The sequence below is a fragment of the Manacus candei genome, unplaced genomic scaffold (genome assembly GCF_025592945.1).
Source record: "Manacus candei isolate 608988 ecotype Guabito, Panama unplaced genomic scaffold, ASM2559294v1 h1tg000028l, whole genome shotgun sequence".
Taxonomy (NCBI): Eukaryota; Metazoa; Chordata; class Aves; order Passeriformes; family Pipridae; genus Manacus; species Manacus candei.
The window spans coordinates 43,545,033-43,565,647 of NW_026138076.1; the positions used below are offsets into that span (position 1 = coordinate 43,545,033).

Sequence of the window (20,615 nt, forward strand, 5' to 3'; positions counted from 1 at the left end):
GACAAGTAGGTTTTGTTTCAGCTCATGCCTGATTCAGTTACAGTAATTACCAAAGATAAAAAGAGATATTTAAACAGCATTCAAAATTGTTTTGTAAGTAATTTTGGGGGCAGGTCTGGAGACAAGGCTATGGCATCCACAGATACAGTTTGCTCTGCTCTGTATCAACCCCTAATGAAGGGATTACCCAGCTCCCAACACAGGTGGCAGCAGCTCTGAACACTGTGCAGTGCAACACCCCATACACAGGAGGTTCTGTTTGACTGTTCAGGCAGCACCGCCGTACAGCTCTGTAGGATGCTGAGCTATAAACAACCTATTCCATTTTAGGAATCAGATGTGTCTTAACACATCTGAAAGTTTCCATCCTCCTATCATGAAGAGCACTTCAGCATATTACCACCTTAATTCAATTACTTCCATGTGTATGACCAGCCCTTTTATATCAGTACCTATGCCACATCACAAATCGTGACCTTGCATGCCCTCCTACAATAGAAAGGTTATTATTCCAGACAATTACTGCAGCTCCCAATCTGGGAGCTGCTGATCAATATTTAGAGGACTTACGGGAAGAAACACCTTCTTCAAGTCACCCCAAGCTTTCAGAGTATGTGTGTCAGATGGATTTCTCTCCACAAATACAACTTCATTTCTCTAAGATCTGTCTTACACTTAACGAGCTTTCCATACGTAAAATTCAGCAGCTTTTAACAGGCTGATGGAGGGAGTTACTGGACCATTCAAAGTCACCACATTACAAAGCAATAATTTATTCTGCTTATGAAATAATCTCAAGGAAATTTTCACATACCTTTACAAAACTCATACGGAGGGTGCACATCTTAGTAAGCTCGTAAACTGTCTCAAAGCCGTGGTTCACGGACTGAGCCAAAAGCTGAGCAAACTCTTGATTGTTGAAAATCTTCAAACTGCAGCCACTGGGGATTTTGCAGACGGTGGTAGGATGGAACCCATGATGGTAGTTGCAGTTCCGACTTTGCACAAAAATACTGCTGTCACTGAGACACTCAGCATACACTTCCCCACCAACATAATAGAGATGGACACCTGGGAGGAGAAGGTTGTTTAGATAAATTCACACTGTGCATCTGTTTTTCATGCTCTTTCTCCACAGAGATAGGGTTTCTGCTTAAAGAGGTAAACATTAACTCCATATCAAACATTATCTGTCTTTAAACTTGATTTTTACTCTTCTGTTTCATCAGCAGGAGATTTGGAAGGAGGGTATTTTATGTATGTATATAAAAGAGGAATCAACATGTTGTATATTCAACAATAAACTAGCAAGCACTGTAGTTCTGATGCACTGCACTGGATGCACTACATTGGATGGCTTGAACTTTTTCTCATTATATTTATGTAGAACAATAATTGGGAATGCAAGCAGAGAGAGCAGAAACCAAATTATTGCATAATATGTAGATACTAAAGCAGCCCCAAGCTGGATTCTCTGGAAAAGTCTTTAATGATAATTTGGGTAGCAGGGGTTTTGTCAGCTAGCTTTAATTCCAGAATGCTAGGGGGAAAAGGAAAATGGCCTTTATAGTCCTCAGACATGTCTGCCAAATGAGGGTACACGCCAATTTTACAGTCCTTTCCCCTTCTAGTGCCTGCTCCCTCACCTGTTATCAATGGCAGCAAAGCCCCAGAAAAGCAACATACAGAGGACCTTTGTGTCCATAGGAGTCAATGCCAAAGGCTTTGAGAAAGCAAGAAAATTCACCTTCTGTGTTTAAAAACGGTTTATTTGCTATTTAAACCTTTCACCTCCCACAATGTCACAAATCACAGAGGTGAACACACAGAATTAAAACACTCAACTGCACACTGGTAAGAAAGCCTTGACTGTGCTCTGTCATGGAAGATTTTGCTGCTGATTATGTGTGTACCTGTGTGGGTACACATATACTCCCACCTGATCTGCAAAAACATTTATGGCTATGTCTTCAAGTCTGGGATTTACTCCTCCTTCCTCAAACTGCTCTACATCATCATCACTTGTACACATTGACTCATTCAACAGCATCCGTGTCTCTTCCACACCCTGCTGCGGTACGGACGCAGTTAAGTGCTTCAGCAGAACTCTGCTTGCAGCTGGGTTACTTTTAACAGGAAAAAAAAATGAATGAGGTGTTAAATAAATACCCTGATACTCGGTAAGATGGATGGGGAGGAAAAGAAGGGAGAAGTATTAGCACTTGAGTGGGAGAGCACAGGTGTGGTGCACTGCTGAGAGCTGCACCAGTTCTCGTCTAGAGGAAAACTCTACACACTGAGAGCTCAGACTCAAGGAAAGGACCCGACTGTTCTCTTCAGTTTCAGTTCCTTCCTCCTCTGAGGAAGAGGAAGATACTTCATGAATTGGCACTTACAACATCCAACCCACTGTTTGGGCATGCTGAACCCTCAACTGTCTCAGAAAATTTAGAGTTTACTAATAACATAAATACCTAAAAAATTTGCCTGGGAGGAATGGCAGGGGGGCAATTTCAGTTTTGCCTGTCATTTGCATGACAGGTGAGTTCTCAGAAAAGAGGACTGTATTAGTCAGGAATAAAACAGAAGCTTTTCTCTTTTGCAAGACACTGTCACAACCATAGAAGGGAAGCACAAAATTCTCACTGAAAGAATCACCAGCCTGTGAAAAATGCATTTGGAATAAACTGTTCTAGGAGGTTGTCTCCCAAAACAAGTTAGGATAGCTAATTTATGTTGGAACTAAGGATAGCTAAAAAATTTGGTGCCAAGAACCACAGTTTGCACTTCCATATACACCAATAATCAAGATAAATCAAGACATTTCATTAGACAAACTGCCTTACCCTCTCTAATTAAGATTTTGATAGCCTTCAGGCAATTATAAAATTGATTAAGGGTAAAAGCTTCCTGTAATTACACACCAGGTAAGAACAATAGTTTGTTTATAAGGCTAGGCCAGAAAATTATATGTTTACTGACACAAGCACTTATCCCACATACTAGGGAAGACCAGCTTGCTCTGGAGACAAGTGGCCCAGGTTGTCCTGACTAAGGGGAATGCCCCCTGCCCTACTCCAAAATGGACCAAAGCGAAGATCCAAAGCTCACCCACCTTTGCCAATGTGCCGCCTGGTGTTCTCGATGGTGGAGTTGCGGTTAACGTTGGAGAGCAGCCCCAGGCAAAACCTGTTCTTGTTGTTGGAAGGATCAGTGAAGCCATCCACCAGGATGCTGGTGGAAGAAGCGTGGAATGCCTCCCCGACGCGGTTGTTCAGCTCATAGTAGACGATGGAGCACCAGTGCTTCGGCTCCTCGTAAGCAACTGCCTGGACATCTGTACAGCAACAATGGAAATGTTACAGTCTAACAGTGCTGGAATACAGGCTTGAGGTGTAAAGAGTCATCACCCTGCAGATTTTGGCTGAAGATCACTGAAAGATGAGCTGGATAAGCAACTGCAGCTAAATGAGGGCTCCTCTATCTTCAGTCACTTTTGAACTTTTCATAGCCACATACATACAGTAGAATAATTTCAACTCAAGACTGAAAAGGGACAAAGGCTGGTACTAGATGTGAGCAGAGAAGTGCAGGAAGCTCCTGGGCACATACCAAGCAGTGCCCCACTATCCCTGTCCTATCTTCTTGCAACATGCTATGGTGTAATTCCACACAGCAGAGAAATGCTGCAACTTACAGCCCAGCTTTCTTTCCAATTTAGTAGATGAACTTCTAATTCAGTTCATTTTATACTCTACTAATAAATGAAAAGTCCCCTCTTTGCTTACTGCAAAGCTGTATAGTAACAGGGAAAAACAGCATCACACAATTGCACCAAAGACCATTTCTAACTTCGGGTATAAAGAAGCATAACAAGGCAGCTTAAATACACAGTCAGCAGGTCAATCTTTCAGCACTCAGAGTGTGCCCAAATCTTTCTCCTGGGCTTTTTGGGGGAATGGTAGGAAACTTCAAAAATGTAAGAGAGGTTGATATTTGTCTGCAGAACATGCATAAAGCACATCTGCAATATGAACAGATACTGCTTGGGATTGGAGGCTGAACAGGGCATAACACACAGGATCCTGGCAGTTACACTGGGCTGGAGAGCAGATGAAATGGAGGAAGATATTATTTAATGAGGACTTTTCATTCATCAACTGCTACCAAATGCAAAATCCCAACTGTTCATCACCAAAAGAATTACTTGTTGAATGATAGCAAGGATTCCTCAGAATGGGGTTTTTCAGACACTAGTAACAGGAAGCTCCTCCTCAGCAGCTCCTAACTGAAGTTGGGAATTGTGCAGGAAATTACTGGTTCATTTCACATGGAGGTCTTGAAGCAACACTTGGGACTGTGCACGGGGAACAATTTCTCCAGATGATACCAAAGGTCCTTACCAAAAAGTTTCCCAGTGGGTGTTCAACATCAGCATGGGCTTCTTCAGATATCTCCACCCAGTGCACATTCTTTAAGGTGCCAAATACAGCTACAAATTAGAGAAATGCCTCCAAATAAAATGAGGCTAGTGAAGGGATGTGGTTGCTTTATGTGGTTTCTTTTGAATGAAGGATACTATATCACTACTAAGCCTAGCAAAGTTGGACTTGCTGCTAAGATACCAACTTTGCAGATACCAACTGCAGGTAAAAGTGCTAAAATGAAAATCAGACTGGTATTATGGGAAAACTTGTATTTCTGGCCAGAGATTTCCTTCTCCCAGCTCCAAGTTTTTACAAAAGTTAGCCAACTACGATCAGTGTTCATATCTTCCTCTGTTCACAGATCACATCTCTGTGAGTTTCTGTTACATGCAAAACAAAAAAAAAACAGAAGTCCCCCTCAAAAACCAGCAGTACATCATAGATACAAAAGGTGGCAAAATAATCAAAAGCAGGATAACACATCCTACATCACTGTGCAAAACTTCTGAGTACAGTGTTTACTGCTAATAACTTGCTTGAAACACTGGTTTTAAGCTTATCTTTCTCGACATTCTGGCACTTTCTATCCCTTCACATCACTGAAAAAAAAAACCCAACAAAAAAACCCCCACCACAATAAAAAAGAATAAAAATCAGTCATGTATTATTAGTAAGAGGTTACTACACTTTTAATTCCCATAAAGGTGCCAGTGATTATCAAAGCTGCAGCTTTGCCCCAGTTCTCAAAGTCAGGAAGAAATCTTGCCAGCTGGCCATTCTTACAGAATTAATCATATCTCTCTCACACAGATTTCATACTGACTTCCTCACATTTGCTTTAAGTCATGCAGAGCAGGTGCGTTTAGTCTCTCTATTCCCAGCATGGGCCAACAATGGAAATTACCCAATTTCATTGACAGGATGCAGCTTGTTAAATCAAATCTCTTAAGACTAACAAATCACCATAAAGAACAAGCTCCTAAAAAGTTTGCAGCAAAAAATGGTGCAGTAAGTTCACAGCAAAAACTCTTCTTTCACAACCTGCAGCAGATTTTTTTTTTAGAGTACTACAGTCACAGCTTACATATATGAATAATAAACATGAGAAGGCATAAAAAAGGCTGGTGGTTTTTTTTAATGAAGGGACAGAGATGAAAATCCATTCCACTAAACTACTAGGAGGGGATAATGCTAATAGACACAATTTTTATTTTGAAATGGTTGAATGCTGAAAAGCAAGAAGAAAAATGTAAACCCTTTTCTCTTTATCAACTCTCATGTAATGGAGGAATTCCATGGTACTTGTGCATACTGGGAGGGGGACACATATGCAAAGGTTTGCAGTTAGACCCCAAATTCCTGAAAAACTATTCATACACACACAGAGTGTACTGGATCAGCAAAAAGTGCAAATGCTACAGATGAGGTTTATCACGTGTAAAGCTTATTCCAAGCAGAGAGTAAATAGGTTAACACAAAAGCTATCCAAATTGTTCTAAGAGGGCAAATATACTTCCTGAAACCAGACATTAAGAGGAGCAGCAAAACAAGTACCAAAAAAAAAAAAAAAAAAAAAAGAACAAAAAATTCCAAAACACCACAGTTAAATTGTTCATATGCTTGTGATCTTGATAATCATTCTGGCACAGCATTCCAGCTTGCTGCTCTTTCTTGGCATGGGCCACAACTGTGTAAGCTCATGTGTTCTCTAAAGGGGCCATTTCTCACAATGTGATGAATGCACTAAATCCTTTACTCAGCAGTCACGGCTGGCTGCGAAGGCTTTAAAGAGCAATGTGTAAAAAGATGTCTGTGTCAGTACATAAAGCAAGAGGGTTTTTTTTTTTAAGTACAGATTTTTAAAGTCTGTAGCAATGCCACACCTAGGGCAGACAACTCTGCATTCTGAACCAAGAGTTATCACTGCATGACTCAAAGATGAAAGAAAAATGGGAAGAGAGAGTGGAACAAAACGAAATGCAAAAAAATTCAAACGCCCTTATAAGCAGGAGAAGGGTAACTTATTAAAAGCAGAGCATACTCTTCAAGGCATGAAGTTTAGAATTCAGGACAAAAACATAACAAAAAAGCACAATTTTATAAGATGTACTCCCTCAGAGGAAAAAATACAGATATTCCAGTTGCCCATGTAACATGTCTCTGGGCATTTACAAAACTGACAGTATTAGCATCCATCCTCTGATCAAGTCTCTGCTTGGAGAGCTATCCTTGACTATATCTACTGTCATCCAGAATTCAGCAGGCTTTATATAGCATCAACTGCATTGTTCCAATAAATCAATGTAATCACAGGAAAAAAAGAGATTCCCTTCCTTGCCCATGTGTAAGCTCAGTATCACGTGTAGAAACGTGCAGTATCATAGGAATTCTTTCTGTTCAGAGATTAGTGGAAGTTCCCAATAGAGAACATAAAATTACTTTAGCCGTTGAGTTGGTTGGGAGTAAGAAAGTAATAAACCCTATATATTTTACATTTTTAAAGAGTCATGGGATAGCTTCCTGTCATAAATAAATATTTACATTTATAAATAATCTCCAGCTTCATTATTTCATCCCTTACAACAACATAAAAAATAATTACATGGCTGGGTTTTTTTCTTTTCTACAGATAAAAATTTCCATGAACAACATCCATCCAAAATTACAACTCAGTTATCACTGGTAAGCTCTGAAGGTTCTTCACTCTTAAGAAGTGAAGCAGCAAACAAGAAGGGAGAAGTGTTTTTACCTCCTCTGTGTATGTCAGGGGGAATTGCAGGTGCCATCATGTTGGTATCCATCGGCTGCGAGGTATCGTGTGTCATCTGATCTTCCGGAGGCAGGTAAGCAGGAGGGGGAGTATCAGCTAAATATAGAAAAGGCAGAGATACACGAGTCCTTTCCTCTCTTCAAAGAATATCTACATATCCACATAAACAGTTTTAGCCTGGAAATGCTTCCAGCCTGACTCAGCTATAAACTTCCACCCACCAGAAATCTGAAAAAGCAATCACGGACTTTGAATCAGGAAAGCAAAGAATTACTGTGCATATTAATCACAACTGTGGTAAAAACAAGTCACTTCATCCCCACTTAAAGCCACAAAAGAAAGCTCAGCTGTGTTTCCAGCCCATGATTTTGCAGGTTGAAAGTGTCATTAAGGCACAAAGAGGTCTCAGGACACAGCCACAAGTAGATATCAATTACGGTAAATGTGAACAGAAGTTGGAGCAGAAAACTTTCAGTATGAACTGTTCTGTTTCCAACACAATTCCACCCGCAAAGTATGCAAACATCCCAGATATATCCAGGACCTTATCATTGTCAGTTCAGAGTATTAGCTCTGTTTCCCTAGACTGGGAAGAGTAGAAAGTGTTCAGGAACCCAAATTCTACAGAAGCAGCTGTCTGGGTCTGGGATTTATTTATCAGTGTCTCTGCACGGTCCCATTCAGAACTGAATCACTAGCACAAACCTAACCCATGTACAATGCCTGTACTCACTAACATACTGCCTTCAGCCCTATTTGAAGCGTCCCAGCCAGGTACTCAACACTGCCCTTCAGCTGCATATCCCACTTCTGGGAAAGCTTCCCAAAAGGTTTCTTAGAAGCTACAAGAAGCTGCCAATGTCACCATTTCCCAATACACCAGGAGACTCTCTCCTCCAAATCAACTGCACAGAGGTACATGCAAGAGAGAGAAACCCTTGCTTGTGCTGCAGAAGCTGAGATTAGGTTACCACTGTGCTATCTGGTGAACACGGCTGCTGCTCATCCCACATTTACTTCCATTACTGAGAGTATAGATTGCAAACCACCACAGCAAATAATCACAGGGGCCTCCAAAACTCTGAAAACTAAATTAGCATCAACAAAAGGCAGGAGAATGCTTTGTAAGTTTTGAGGGTTTTTTTGTGGAGTGGTGGTTTTGTTTGTTTGGGGGTTTTTTAATGTATTTTTTAAGAAAAGAAATGTTCATGAAATTTATTAACTACTTATTGTTTAGAAGGTATTTTCTTGAGAGCTTTACATCTAATGCTGGCAGGTACTTTGCTAATTCCCTTGCTTGAATACCCTCAGTTGGATGAGAAAGCAGCAGAGAAGGACAGAGATGAAACAAGGCTGCATTAAAAGCTTAACAGACTGCACTTGATTTTGACTCTCATGTTTTACTAAGCCTTAATGGTTTGTGTGTGTGCAAACATAATGTGAGTGATGCACAAGATTCTAAGGCCACAGGCAACAATTTAGCTAGTATCTAGAAAGTTTTCAAGATCTCTGGATAACTGCTTTCCTTCTCTTTTTTTTTTTTTTTTTTTTGTATTTTCCAAAAGTCAGCCACTTTCCTCATTAATGCAAGGCAGACAACTGTATCCATCCTTGACGGACATCAAGGACATCAGTGTCCTGACCTCTCCTCTAATTCAATTTCTTCACTGCAGCTGCTGATATTATGGGCATGTGGACAGAAGAGACCCTCAAAGATCAAGTGAACTTCCACAGGCCAGCATTCAGGAAGACCTTGTTAGGTCTTTATCTCTGCTGGAAGAGCCCCAACCACACCAATCATATTAAAAAATAATAATAATTAAAAAAAAAAAAAAAGACAGCTCTTTTCATGGCAATTTCTCACATTTTTTAGAAAAGCCAATACAAACTCCTTTCTTTCAGCCTCTGCAAATTCAGTAGTCTTCACTCGGGAGAGGGAAATTTGAAAGAGAAGCTACTATCAACATCAGAAATCCATGGGAGCTAATTTCATGTAATAGGAAACAGATTTTCACAAGTCTGCTGCTTTGTTTACACATGCCCTCCCTCAGCTCCTGAAGAAAACAGGCAAACAACATCAGTAAGCATTTGTACTGAGTCCTTCCCCCAGCATTTAAATCAAGAAATCTGCCACAAACTGCATCTGCAGTATTTTTATCAACCCCCACGTAAAGACCAAAAAAAGACAGTTTCACAGAATTTTCTACAGACACCAGTGAACAAAGAAAGGTTGTTATTTCTCTGAGTTTAGCTAGCAAAACAGCCTGAAGATTTCTTTTAAGGGCTTGTTTTTCAGCTGAAGTATACTTGCATCTTGAAATTACATCACTGTGTGAAGAAATTGTTATCAAGTAGCAATGATCACCTTGGGAAATATCCTTTTTCTGCAGAACTAAAGCTTTGTGCTGAAGGTATGATGATCTCTCTCTTAAGCAAGTGATCTCTAGCATTACACTTCTGGTGCATTAAACACACTAAGCTTTGTGGGCTAAACTGCTGAACTGCTCCCCAAAACATTTTGAATCCCTCTCCTCACCCCACAAGAGTTTTACTGTAGTGGTTTGACTGTGTTTGAAAGAGGCATAATATTAAAACCATCAATATTATTACCAGACAAAGAGATTATACAGTCTTTATTACCTTACATCTCTCAGCTTGCTATTGAACACAAGAGTTAGCTGATACTTTGGTATTAATAAGCAAAAAAGCCATGATACCAGTGATGTCCAACCACCTTCTCCCTTCTCAAGGGGAACAAAAGTTGAAACTGTACCTGGCATCTGGAAAGGACTTCCTGGGTCTGAGCTGGCTGGAGAATGTGGATAGGTGCTACTGCTGCTTCCAGGAGAGTTTGGATAGCTGCTGTTGGGCGAGTGGGGGAATGGGTGGCTATTGGGTTGCTGAAAAGAGTCCGGGAAAGTAGCGTTGTGCGGCATGTGGGGCTCGTTCTGTCCCAGGTTGCGGAATTGCGCCAAGAGGCTGTGCTGGGGGTTGTACTCACTGTGCCTTGGAACCAGCACTGGAGGAAGGACTGGAAAGGGAGAAACAGAGAAAAGCCACAGTGTTAGAGACTCAGTTCTGAAGGCTACATAGGGGAAAAAAAAAATCCCACACTCTTCCTCCCCTACGGCACATTCACATCTGTCTTAAAAACAAGGTAGTCAAATCTAGGGGTACATGTCTAAGCAAGAGCTCTTCCTTACATCCGGTTGCTGCATAGCTCAGATTCACAGCGATCGTGCTGGATACCTGGGCTGCCAGATGGGAGCTTGTCTGCACAGAGGGCCAGCGAAGAAGAGCCAAGAACAAACCACAGTTCCGTGTTCCAGTTTTACTCACACGAAGAAGTGCTGGGAAGTGAGCGCGTTACAGGGCTGACACGATCCCGCTGATCACATAATGGCCCATAACTCAAACCCTTGTTAATAAGAACAGGTATTTTTTTTCTCAAGACAATACTAACAGGCCTTGAACTCGGTCTGGTCCCAACAGCTGTAATTTTATTTTTAACCTGGACTATGTTCTTACAAGTCACTATTAAAAGGGTTATTAACTCTTCAAGTCAGTTTACAAAGTGCGCAATTTAAACAAAACTAGGTAGTTCAGAAGAACCAACTGAGCAGCAATTGAGCTGCAACTGTATGCTACTGTGGGATCAGAGAAACATCAGAAGCTACTAGTCTCACCACACTTCAGAAGCCTTCTCATCAGCAGAGAAACAAAGGTCTCTTTTAAACTGGGAATATGAACATGATACCAGATACACTAAGATAAAAGAATCAACTCTTTTTCCAGTGCCTCAGCTTCTATCCTTGAATGCCTCACAGCAAAGTCCAAGCTAACCGGAGGATTAAAAGCTAGAGATTTCTGGGTGACAGGGAGAAGAGGAGAGGCAAGGGCTGGGAGAGGGAGATCCATGCACAAAGTACTGGAAGAGAAATAAAAAAGCTATTTCTCTTCATATCTTCGCTCTTTGGCAACTCTGTTTCCCAACTCCTTGGCTGAGCAGGACTGGAAGAAATCCCCCCTGGATAGCCTGCCTTCAAGGGAGGGTGCCAAAAAACCCAACAAAAACCAGGAAAAGCAAGCCAAAGCTACCATCCTCTCTCCCCGAGACTCCTGCCATGGCCCCAACACCTGGGCATGCAGAAGAAGAACAGGAGCAGTTATACACAACAAGCCTATACAGACATAACTATCACTCAGATTAAGATGTTTTGGAGACAACTGCTTCATTAAAAGGCTGAATTGCAAACTAAATTACCAACTAAAAAAAAAACCAAAACACAAAACAAATCCCAACATTTTCTTGACAAGAGAAACAGGTTCTTCCAGGACACTGGGGCATCTTTACTCTTCCAGCACTTTGCTATTACAGAAGCATTTAGCTATTTACTTAAGTGTCCTGAAGTCCAAGAACATCAGGATACTGCTCTACACATAAGCCAGGTCTGAGGTCTAGATCCATGTTTAAAATTGATACAAATGTATACCACACAGAAAACTCACTCTCTATTCCCAAAATCACAGATTAATTAAAAAAAAAAGGAGGGGGTTTCCCTTGCTCTTTCTTTCTGCATATGCCTAAGAGAGAAATCAAGCCACCATTTTTGCCTGCTAGTGGCATTAATGCATGAGAAGTCAGGTCCCAGAAACCTTTATTGAACATACACTTAAAAAAACCCCAACCCTCCCTACTGCAATTAAGGCTGCCCGTTAGAGTCAGAAGGAGGTTTCAAAGACTTAATCTGATGTCTCCATTTCTAAGAACAATTTCACTGAGATTCCAACAGGACAAGCTGCATCTCCCTCAGCTGAGCAGACCCTTTCTTGCCTCCAACACAACTATTCTCATATGCCACTGGAAAAGGCCATTAAAAAAAAAAGTTACCCAACATTCAGGTGGACATCACAAATCCCCTGATTCACAACATGTCAAAGCCAAGCTCTCTGAACATTAGGGTCTCTCAGAATTACACTTTTTCTGTTAAACCTAGCAGTCTTTTTGCAGCTAGGTCAAGCACTATTTAATCATCATAGTCAACATTTGCTGGGCTAATAAATTAGCCAGTGAAAAAAGCAACAATGAGATCATGTGTTAAAATGTATTTTCCTTTTCCTGTCTTTATGATTCCTCCTTACTTTTCCAAGCATTAAAAACACAGCTTTCCTATCTCTTCCTTTCCTATGGATGAAGGTCAAACCATTACCTTTTCTGAAGTTAATTTGTACAGAAAGTACATCACCTACCTTTCCCATCCTCTACCTCATATTAAACAATGACACACATGACATCAGAGGAAGCCACATGATTTACAGCATTTTAAAATAGCAGGAGAACAGGATATTTTCTGTATGTTTTCTGTAATTAAATTAATGCAGTGCCAGATTTTCCCAAGGTATATATACATGTTTTCTCCTGTTGGGCAGAACCGCTGGAGAAGTTTAGAAGGACTTGAAATAAAAACAAGTCTCCTCTTCCCAAGTCTCCTCCTTGCCGACCTATGCTTTTTGTCCAACTACTTCAGCCTCCAGTGATTAAATGCCAACTTCTTCAAAACACAAACAGAAAAGAGGAAGGGGGGAAAAGAATACAACTGGTATTGATACAGCACAAATAGGCTCAAAAATATCATTGCAGAATTTACTTTGAGTGCTGCCCCTAATTCACATCCTCCCTGCACACACACAACTTTAAACAAGGAGGAAAAAGCCCTGAAAGGCCACATCAGCTGGGACAGAGACTGCAGTGCTCCTGTTAGTCCAACTCCAAGGCAGTCACTCACTGCCATACCCTGATCTCTCTGCAGCTCCCAGGCTTTTTGGCGGGGAAGCTACTCCTACTGGAGTCACAAAGGAGTTAATTTGAGCGCTGTTCACTCAGGAGTGAAGACATGAGCAGGGGCTGGGCCCTTCCCGAGTATGGAAGGCAGCCAGGAGTTCAAACCATAAAGGGGGATGCACACCCCTCTTGCTCCCCTCGCCCCTGTGCAAGGCACTGAGCTTCTGGTCAGGTTGCAGACCTCAGCCATATGGAATAACAAATTACTGAGGCTCAGAACAGCAAGGGAGGAGGCTGATCTCTGCTGCAGCTGCCAGCTCCAGGAAGAGGTATAATTGAAGGGGAGAAAGCATGAGAGAGTTACTCAGTGCTAAGCCAGCACACCTGTTGCTATAAAATAGTGAAGCAGTGCACATCTTTTGCTGTGCAGATCTCTGCAGGATGTGCCTCTAACCATTTGCAGACACAAGGTCTCCCTTCCTCTTTACCCTCTTCAGCGGAAGGGAACACAGATATAATAAAAAGAAATTAATTTTTTTTTTAATTATCATCAGTAGGGATGCATACATTTAAAGGAAACATATTATTGAATACACTGTTGTCTTAAAAAGCTGCTGCAACAGATTTGCAAACTCAACCTCATTAAAATTAATGGAGTAGAACCACAAGTCATCCGACAGCTTGATTTCTGTAATTCTTCAAACACCGGATTAAAAGGTTTTATGTGCTACACTGTGGCTAAATTTTGCTTCCAACCTTCTCTGTCAATGTGGACTTGGATTTGAGAGTTAATACATGATGACAAGCAGTACTATTACTAGTAAAAAAGAGGAAGATAAACCACGTGGAAGCCAGGATGGGTATGTTTGTGGAACTGTAGCTGAGATCTGTGTCTGTCTGTGTCTGTCAAGACAGCCTGGGAATTGGGTAGCTTGTTTTTGGCATGCAAATATTACCAAGTATGCCTGCACCAAACAAGCAGAGCTGTGTTAAAGAAATTAGAGCTACAGGGCAATTTCACCCACAGGGCTATTTCATCTAAGAGCCAAAAATGCCAAAAATATAGAAGATAGACCTAGGACAACCTGGCTGTTCAGATAAGTGTTCTGACTAACCACACCAAGGAAGAAATTCTTTTATGAAAATGTAATAGTGGCCTTTGAAGAAAGCTACTGATCTCTACTCTTTTTATCTCCAGCATGTCACCCTGCTCTTCTTCAGAAAACTAACAGGTGTGCTGTCCTAAAAGTCAAGATTTCCTTAGTTTTCTTTTTTTGTTGTTCTGTTTTCACATTCCAGAGATAATGATTTTAGCAAACAGAGAAAGTCTCCAGTTTATGAATATAACTTCTTTTTTTAGAAGTTTCTCTATGAAAAAACCTCAAACCAATCCAAAGGACCTGCTGTACTTTCAGAGTAGCATATTTTCTATCCATATGGGTTTTGATTGTTTTACACAAGCCCAGGTGACAGCTAGCTTCCCTCAAGGGCTCATTTTTTCCACCCCCTTCGCATGTTATGTGAAGATCTCTCTTTCCATGTATAGAAATTGAAAGACCAAACAATAAAATATAAGGGGCCCCATATAAGAAAGCAGACCTCAATCATCTTTTCTTGCCAAAGTAGATTCTACTTCTGTAAAAATTTTATTTATAAAATTAAAAAAAAAAAAAGGGAAAAATATAAGCAACTGCTGCAGCACTTTTTGCTCTTAAAAATCATGATGACTTGCTTGACATATATTCTGTAAAAGGGTTTGTCCCACAACAGGGCCCTTGGTGCTAATGAAGACCTGACAGCACTACCATCAGACAATGCACTTAGATTTCCAAGCATCATAAAGCTGCATTTTCACAGGAATTTATGCAAAGCCATGTATGATTTGCTAGAAAACTAAAACTGCAAGTTGGGAAGGAGGGAAATCCTTACACACTAGCTCATGCTATGTGGAAATGGGTATAAAAACATGGTCAGAGGGGTGTGTACTCCATGCTCTAGAGAGCAAATCCTGCAAAGACACAGTTGTAAGAAAAAATAAAGAATTAGGAGAAGGGGAAAAAACCCCCAAAACCAAACAACAAAAGCCAGCAGCTGTGTTAAACTAACAAATTTCAACCCTCCTGAAGACTCCTAGCTTCATTTCCTGCCTTTGAGGTCACAGCAGCTGAAGCTGGCTGTGGCATCCTGATGAGCTCTCCAGTCCCACGGTGGGAACAGAGCAGGTACCAGCATATGCTCAGCTGAATGTGCTTAGTTTTGCTTGCTGTCTGCAGCACTAGAGAGTCACTGAAGCATGCTGACTGCAAGGGCTTGCCAAGATCTTGCTTGTAAACAGTAAAACACCATGCAAAAAAAAAAGTTTTAATGTCATTGCGTTTTCTCATGTTGCCTAAAACAAAACCTGGCAAAACTGGTTATTCTTTGACCAGATGACAAGTTCTCATATACAGAGACTACATTTAGGATAGAGTTTATTCTTGGCTAAAAAATAAAAAATTAGTAAGAATTGTGTCAAAAGCAATCTCTGAGGATCAAACTACTTTATACTGTTCCAATAACACCTTGGCTGTGGTATCACAGCTTTGCTTTGTTGTTTTCTCAAAAGGAGAAATTCCAGTCTTTCAGACTTTTGCTCCAAACCTCTGTTATAGTAATTGCACGTGAATAGGCTCAATAATAGCTATTCAGCGACCTGTGTTTGGGTGACAGGTGGACAAATATGCCAAAGTTTCTATTCCAGGAGAAAGCCGAGAGCTGTCTTGTTTTCTCAACTCCTAATTTTATTTTGCAGTTTCAGGAGACCCCACAGCCTGATCTGTCCTTTTACATAGTTACAACTGAAGACTGTATTTAAAAAAAAAGGCAAAACAGTTGTTACTTTACTGACATTACTTTTACATCAGACATCTGGTCTAAATGCATTTGGCAAGCAATATTAGTACATTTCCTGCATTACAATATTCAGCTAACATTAGATTTTATTTGCGGATGCTCTGATAAGCTAACGTTTTGATTAAACTGACATTTGTCAAGGTCAGGTTCAGAATTTAGTACTAACTGTATGCACATTAGTGAAGGAGTCCCTGTAAGCAGATTTGGTGGAGAAGCAGTCCTGATACAGGAGGAAGTCACAGTGATAGTGTATATTAACTCAGACATTTACACAGACCAGAGTTCAAATTACCTGTACGAAAGCCACAGTCACCATCCTACTGAGGAGGTTAAAACTTGGGAGTCTGGTCTTTCAAGTCAGAAGAAACATCTGTGTCTGGTTAATTTTAAAGAAAGAAAACACACACAAAAAAGGGACAAAAACATATCTTTCTTGACAAGTTTTATCCCTTTATTGTTGCTTATTTTTCTGACACGTGGTGAGGTTAGACAAGGAAAGCCCTGGTGTTGGACCATTCTCTCCTTTCACCTCCCTATTTCAATTCCTCTCCCCCAGGTCAGCTCGGGTGGGGAATTTTAGAACTGAATTCTGCAAAGCCAAAATGAAGGAAGTTTTATACCGCTTGCCAAGCAAACGGACAGTTGCTTTTGCTATTTCGGGAAACCATCCTATAATTGTGCCCACCTGTTGTAGCAATGCTATTTTTAAAGTCACACCCAAGAGCAAAACCTCTCAGCAATCACACTCTGCTCCCTCACCCCCAGCCCACAGAGGTGCAGAAATCCTGCTATGGGAATCACACAGGAACAAGGATTTTTCTAACTCAGTTCTACATATTAACCCTGAAGGGATGCACTGGTTTTGCCCTCCCTTACACCCCTGGAGCAGCTTCCCTTTCATCTGTCCCTCTTCCCTTTTCTTCAGGATGCCTGGCACTGCCAACATTATCCTCTAACAGGCCTGGTGCCGTGGGAGCCATGCCAGCAGCTGCTCCTGGGCCATCACAGCTCTTCCACCTGACTGGAAACAGCACGGAGGCTCTCACACTGTCTCCTCCCTTTGCCCAGGTACTGGGGAGTGGGAGCCACTGAGCAAGCCCAGGACCCCAAAATGCCCAGCCAGGCAAGCTCATAGTCCCAAAGGGATTTGCCACTCACTCCCAGATTTTCTCTGCTGGCTCCAAACTTGCTCAGGACAGACCTGCAGCACCTGAAAATTGACAGTCCCAGGAGCTGTGTTTGAACCCTGCCGCTTGCCGAAAGCAGCATCAGTGATCCAACAGGTGACTTCAGGGCTGAAGTGCAGTGGGAGCACACCATGGTGGGTTTTTAAAGATCCTCTTCTGAATTTCCCCCATCTAGGCACCGTTTGGGAATATTATTTTTATGTGTCATGATCCTAGGGGGATGAGATGGGGATGACTAAATGACCCGTTTCATTTTTCAGTAAAGTACACCTAGAGAGTGAGTGCTCACAATAATGACCAGACCAACACACACAATTAAACACCTATGTGACTTCAAATGGTATTAGAAAGCTCCATTAAGCATGCTTTACTGCTCTTTCACTGAGGACCAGAACTGCAGTGCTGTACAGGGGAATATTCAAGGACCACATGAGTTTAAATCTGCCTCATCCAGGATTTCCACCATTTCAAATTTCTTTCTGCACCCCTGGTGCCTGCAGTAGGTGTGCTGCCTTACAGAGAAACACTTAAGAGCAAAGAGCAGAGGAGATCAAAGACAAATATGAAAATAATCAGGTTAAAGTCATAGGCAGGGAGTCCACACCAAGAGCAAAAACAGCATAACACACCTACCACTCTCCTCAGAGCCTGGGGATCTGGCCTGCTCTTGTGGCAAAAAACAGCTGTACACATAGGTAAAATGTTTCTGGCCAAAAAACAAGCTTGCTGAAGCAGACATACACTTTGAATTAATGGTTATAATGGAGAGGAACATCGCAATCTTGAGGTGGAATTGAAAATTCAACTGTTATTTGTCTTCATCACAAAAAAGCAACCACTGCTTGCCCCCTGGTTTGGGAGGAACAATGGCACCACCAGTTTCATAAAGCCCCTTGATGTAGAGCAGTCTGCAGCCAGCTCTCTGAAGAAAGAAGCTTAACTGAGGAAAGTTATCCAGTCTTTTTTATCTACACCTTATTGCAAAAGAAAAAAAAATGGACCACTGTAGTTGTTTTCTGCCTCCAAGTGTCTGCACTAAGGGGCTGGTCAACCCAGACAGAATATGACAGATCATCTGCTTCTGGACTGACCAGTTTTAATACCCCCAGCACTTCAGGCTTCAAGCACAGCAGGGCATCTGTAAGCACCTCCACAAATGACTATCGAAAAGGTAACCACTGCATTTCCCAAGGCAGGTTTAAGCTCATCCAGATCAATAAAGAACAAGTTTCTCCCAAGCCTCCAAGAGGTATCAGCAGCCTCTGGACATCTCAGGAGACAACATGTGGGGTGGGGGTAACCATTTAGAGAAACACTCTGCACCTTTAACCATTTCCACACATTAAACATAAAAGAGAAGTTAATTCCTCTTTTGCCTCCTCTGTAACATATTATAAATTCAAAAACTAGCAGGCTGATGGGCAAGGACGCTTAGTAGAGGCAAACACAATTCTGCATCACATGGAACAGAGGGGAGCTGGTGTTCACTGTTTAAGAAAATTAAATATTCAGTTTCTCCATTTTCCTTCTTTCCTTTTAGCCAAGGCAAAAGAACTGAACCTCCTCCCCTATAGCCACATCAGAGGTGTGATTTATTATTATTATTTTTAATAGCAGTGTCAGTTTAAGCACCTTTTCATCCTCCCTGTTCCCTATGCCGTTCCTTTTGTTTTGCAGTTAGAACAAACAGAATCCAGGCTTAAAAATAGAAATTTGTCCCCCCCGGATTCTGGATGACATCTTTCATCTGATCCCACAGACATAACTGAGGACAGAGGCAAGAACAGAGGCTGTGTCTCCACAGAAACCTAAGGATAAAAGAAGGGAAGGAAGTGTCTCAGGAAGGACTTCCAAATGTCAGTTCACAGATTCTCCTGCAAAACCTGAGAGGTCATTCATGGCCTTTTCAGGGAGATGAGAAACATCGTGTCTGGTTTTTCCTCACAGCCTCTATGTATGCTGTACACCTAATTATTTCTCAAGTCTTGATCATAATTAAGGACAGTCCCAACAGGTATCTCTAAACCCAAAACTAAAACTGAGGAGAAAAGGCAGATTCAGCCAAGCAAGCACACCAGTTCAGCTAAGCATGCCAGTTTTTAAAAGGCATCGAATTCAGACCTTGCCCTCCTTAATTAAAAGCTCTGCTTTGCCTTGCCAAGGGAGAAATCTGACAAGCCATTAACCACCCTGATCCAGAAATAATTCTGCACACAAGGGGCGTAGGGAACAGCAGTGAGCTACTGTAACACATGAAGAGATATTTCTTCCTGGCACTCGAGGACAAGGTTGCATTCCTAATCCCAGCGAAAAGAGTCTCTACTTTCCCTCCACCTCCACTCCTTCCCAGATGTCCTCCTCAGGGCTGTGTTGGTACAGATGTTCCCGCAGGCAGGAGGCAAGCCCCTGTGCTGCTCTGATCAGCCTGAAAGATAACACAGCAGGGGAGGGAAAAAGTGACTGTGATCCAGTTCAGCACAAGGCCATGGAAACAGCTGTGCTGGCACAACACAGTGAGCAGGAGCGCTCCACAAATCTCACCACAGAGTCTCCATCTCCTGAGGGGCAGCTCGCTGATTCCAGGCTGAACAAGTGTCACAGTGTCACAGGAAGGCCACCCTTCCTCACCTCCAGCTTGTGCCCCCATGATGCTGTGCCCCCACCTGACTCCACAGAGAGTGAGCTGAGGGCAGTGAGCTTGCCAAGTTAGCCATGCCAAAGAGTAGTTTTCTGTCTGTTTAGTTTTCCTGATCAACTCTCTGCAGGATCAGACAGGCACCCGTGCCTGTGCAGAGCCTCCTGGACAAGTTAGCCATGAGTGTGGTCCCATCATGTCACAGCCACGTGCCTGCCAGGTGCCACGTTCTCTGTGTGTGAGGACAGCAGCACAGCCAATGCTCAGGGACACTGGGAGATTCCCTGTTTGAGACTGCTGATAGTTTTCTCCCTTCTCTCACTGTTTACAACCAGCTCCTATCTAGCCTGGCCAACAGAAAAACCTCATTTGGATTCAAGTGTAGCTTTGTAGCTAGCAGACACACCACAGCGTGCCAATTTTCATGTTTTCCAAGCTTATCTTCTCAAGCTAAACATTGAGGATGCAATAAGGAATCAAGGCAGAAAATCCAGGCATGCCTCTGGCACTGTGAAAACTGAGACACATTCATAGTACTGATTTCCCAACAAAGACCATTACCTGACTTTATGTAGTTGAGGATTTACCACTAATCCGCACCTCAAAACTCACAACACAGAAACAAATCACATGACAATCAGCAGAAGAGTGAAAGTATAGATGCCATCCTGTGTATGGATCATACATATCAGCTCACCAGTAACTGGTTCTGCACAGAATAGTTAAATACAGACCACGCTGTCACTTACAGACACAATTTCATGATGTACCTTGCACACAAAACACGTATCGCACACAATCTGAGCTTCTGATTTCGCTTTGTGGAGAGAAAGTACATTTCTAACCCTTCTGCAACGATAGCCTTGGAAACACAAACCTTGGTATCTGTCCACAGTCCACAGACTGTTGTAAATGGTGACTC

General features: G+C 41.9%; 1 protein-coding gene across 4 annotated transcripts in view; it reads right to left on the minus strand.

Annotated features, from left to right (window-relative positions):
• The window catches only part of SMAD1 (SMAD family member 1), a 48,083-nt gene that overhangs the window by 1,964 nt on the left and 25,504 nt on the right, over positions 1–20,615 (minus strand). For all 4 annotated transcript variants that reach the window (XM_051790961.1, XM_051790964.1, XM_051790962.1 and 1 more), the window contains exons 3-6: positions 9,971–10,228; positions 7,177–7,293; positions 3,116–3,337; positions 815–1,071 (exon numbers count right to left, since the gene is read on the minus strand). In XM_051790961.1, coding sequence (XP_051646921.1) covers positions 815–1,071; positions 3,116–3,337; positions 7,177–7,293; positions 9,971–10,228 — 854 coding nt within the window. The remainder of the gene's footprint in view (positions 1–814; positions 1,072–3,115; positions 3,338–7,176; positions 7,294–9,970; positions 10,229–20,615) is intronic.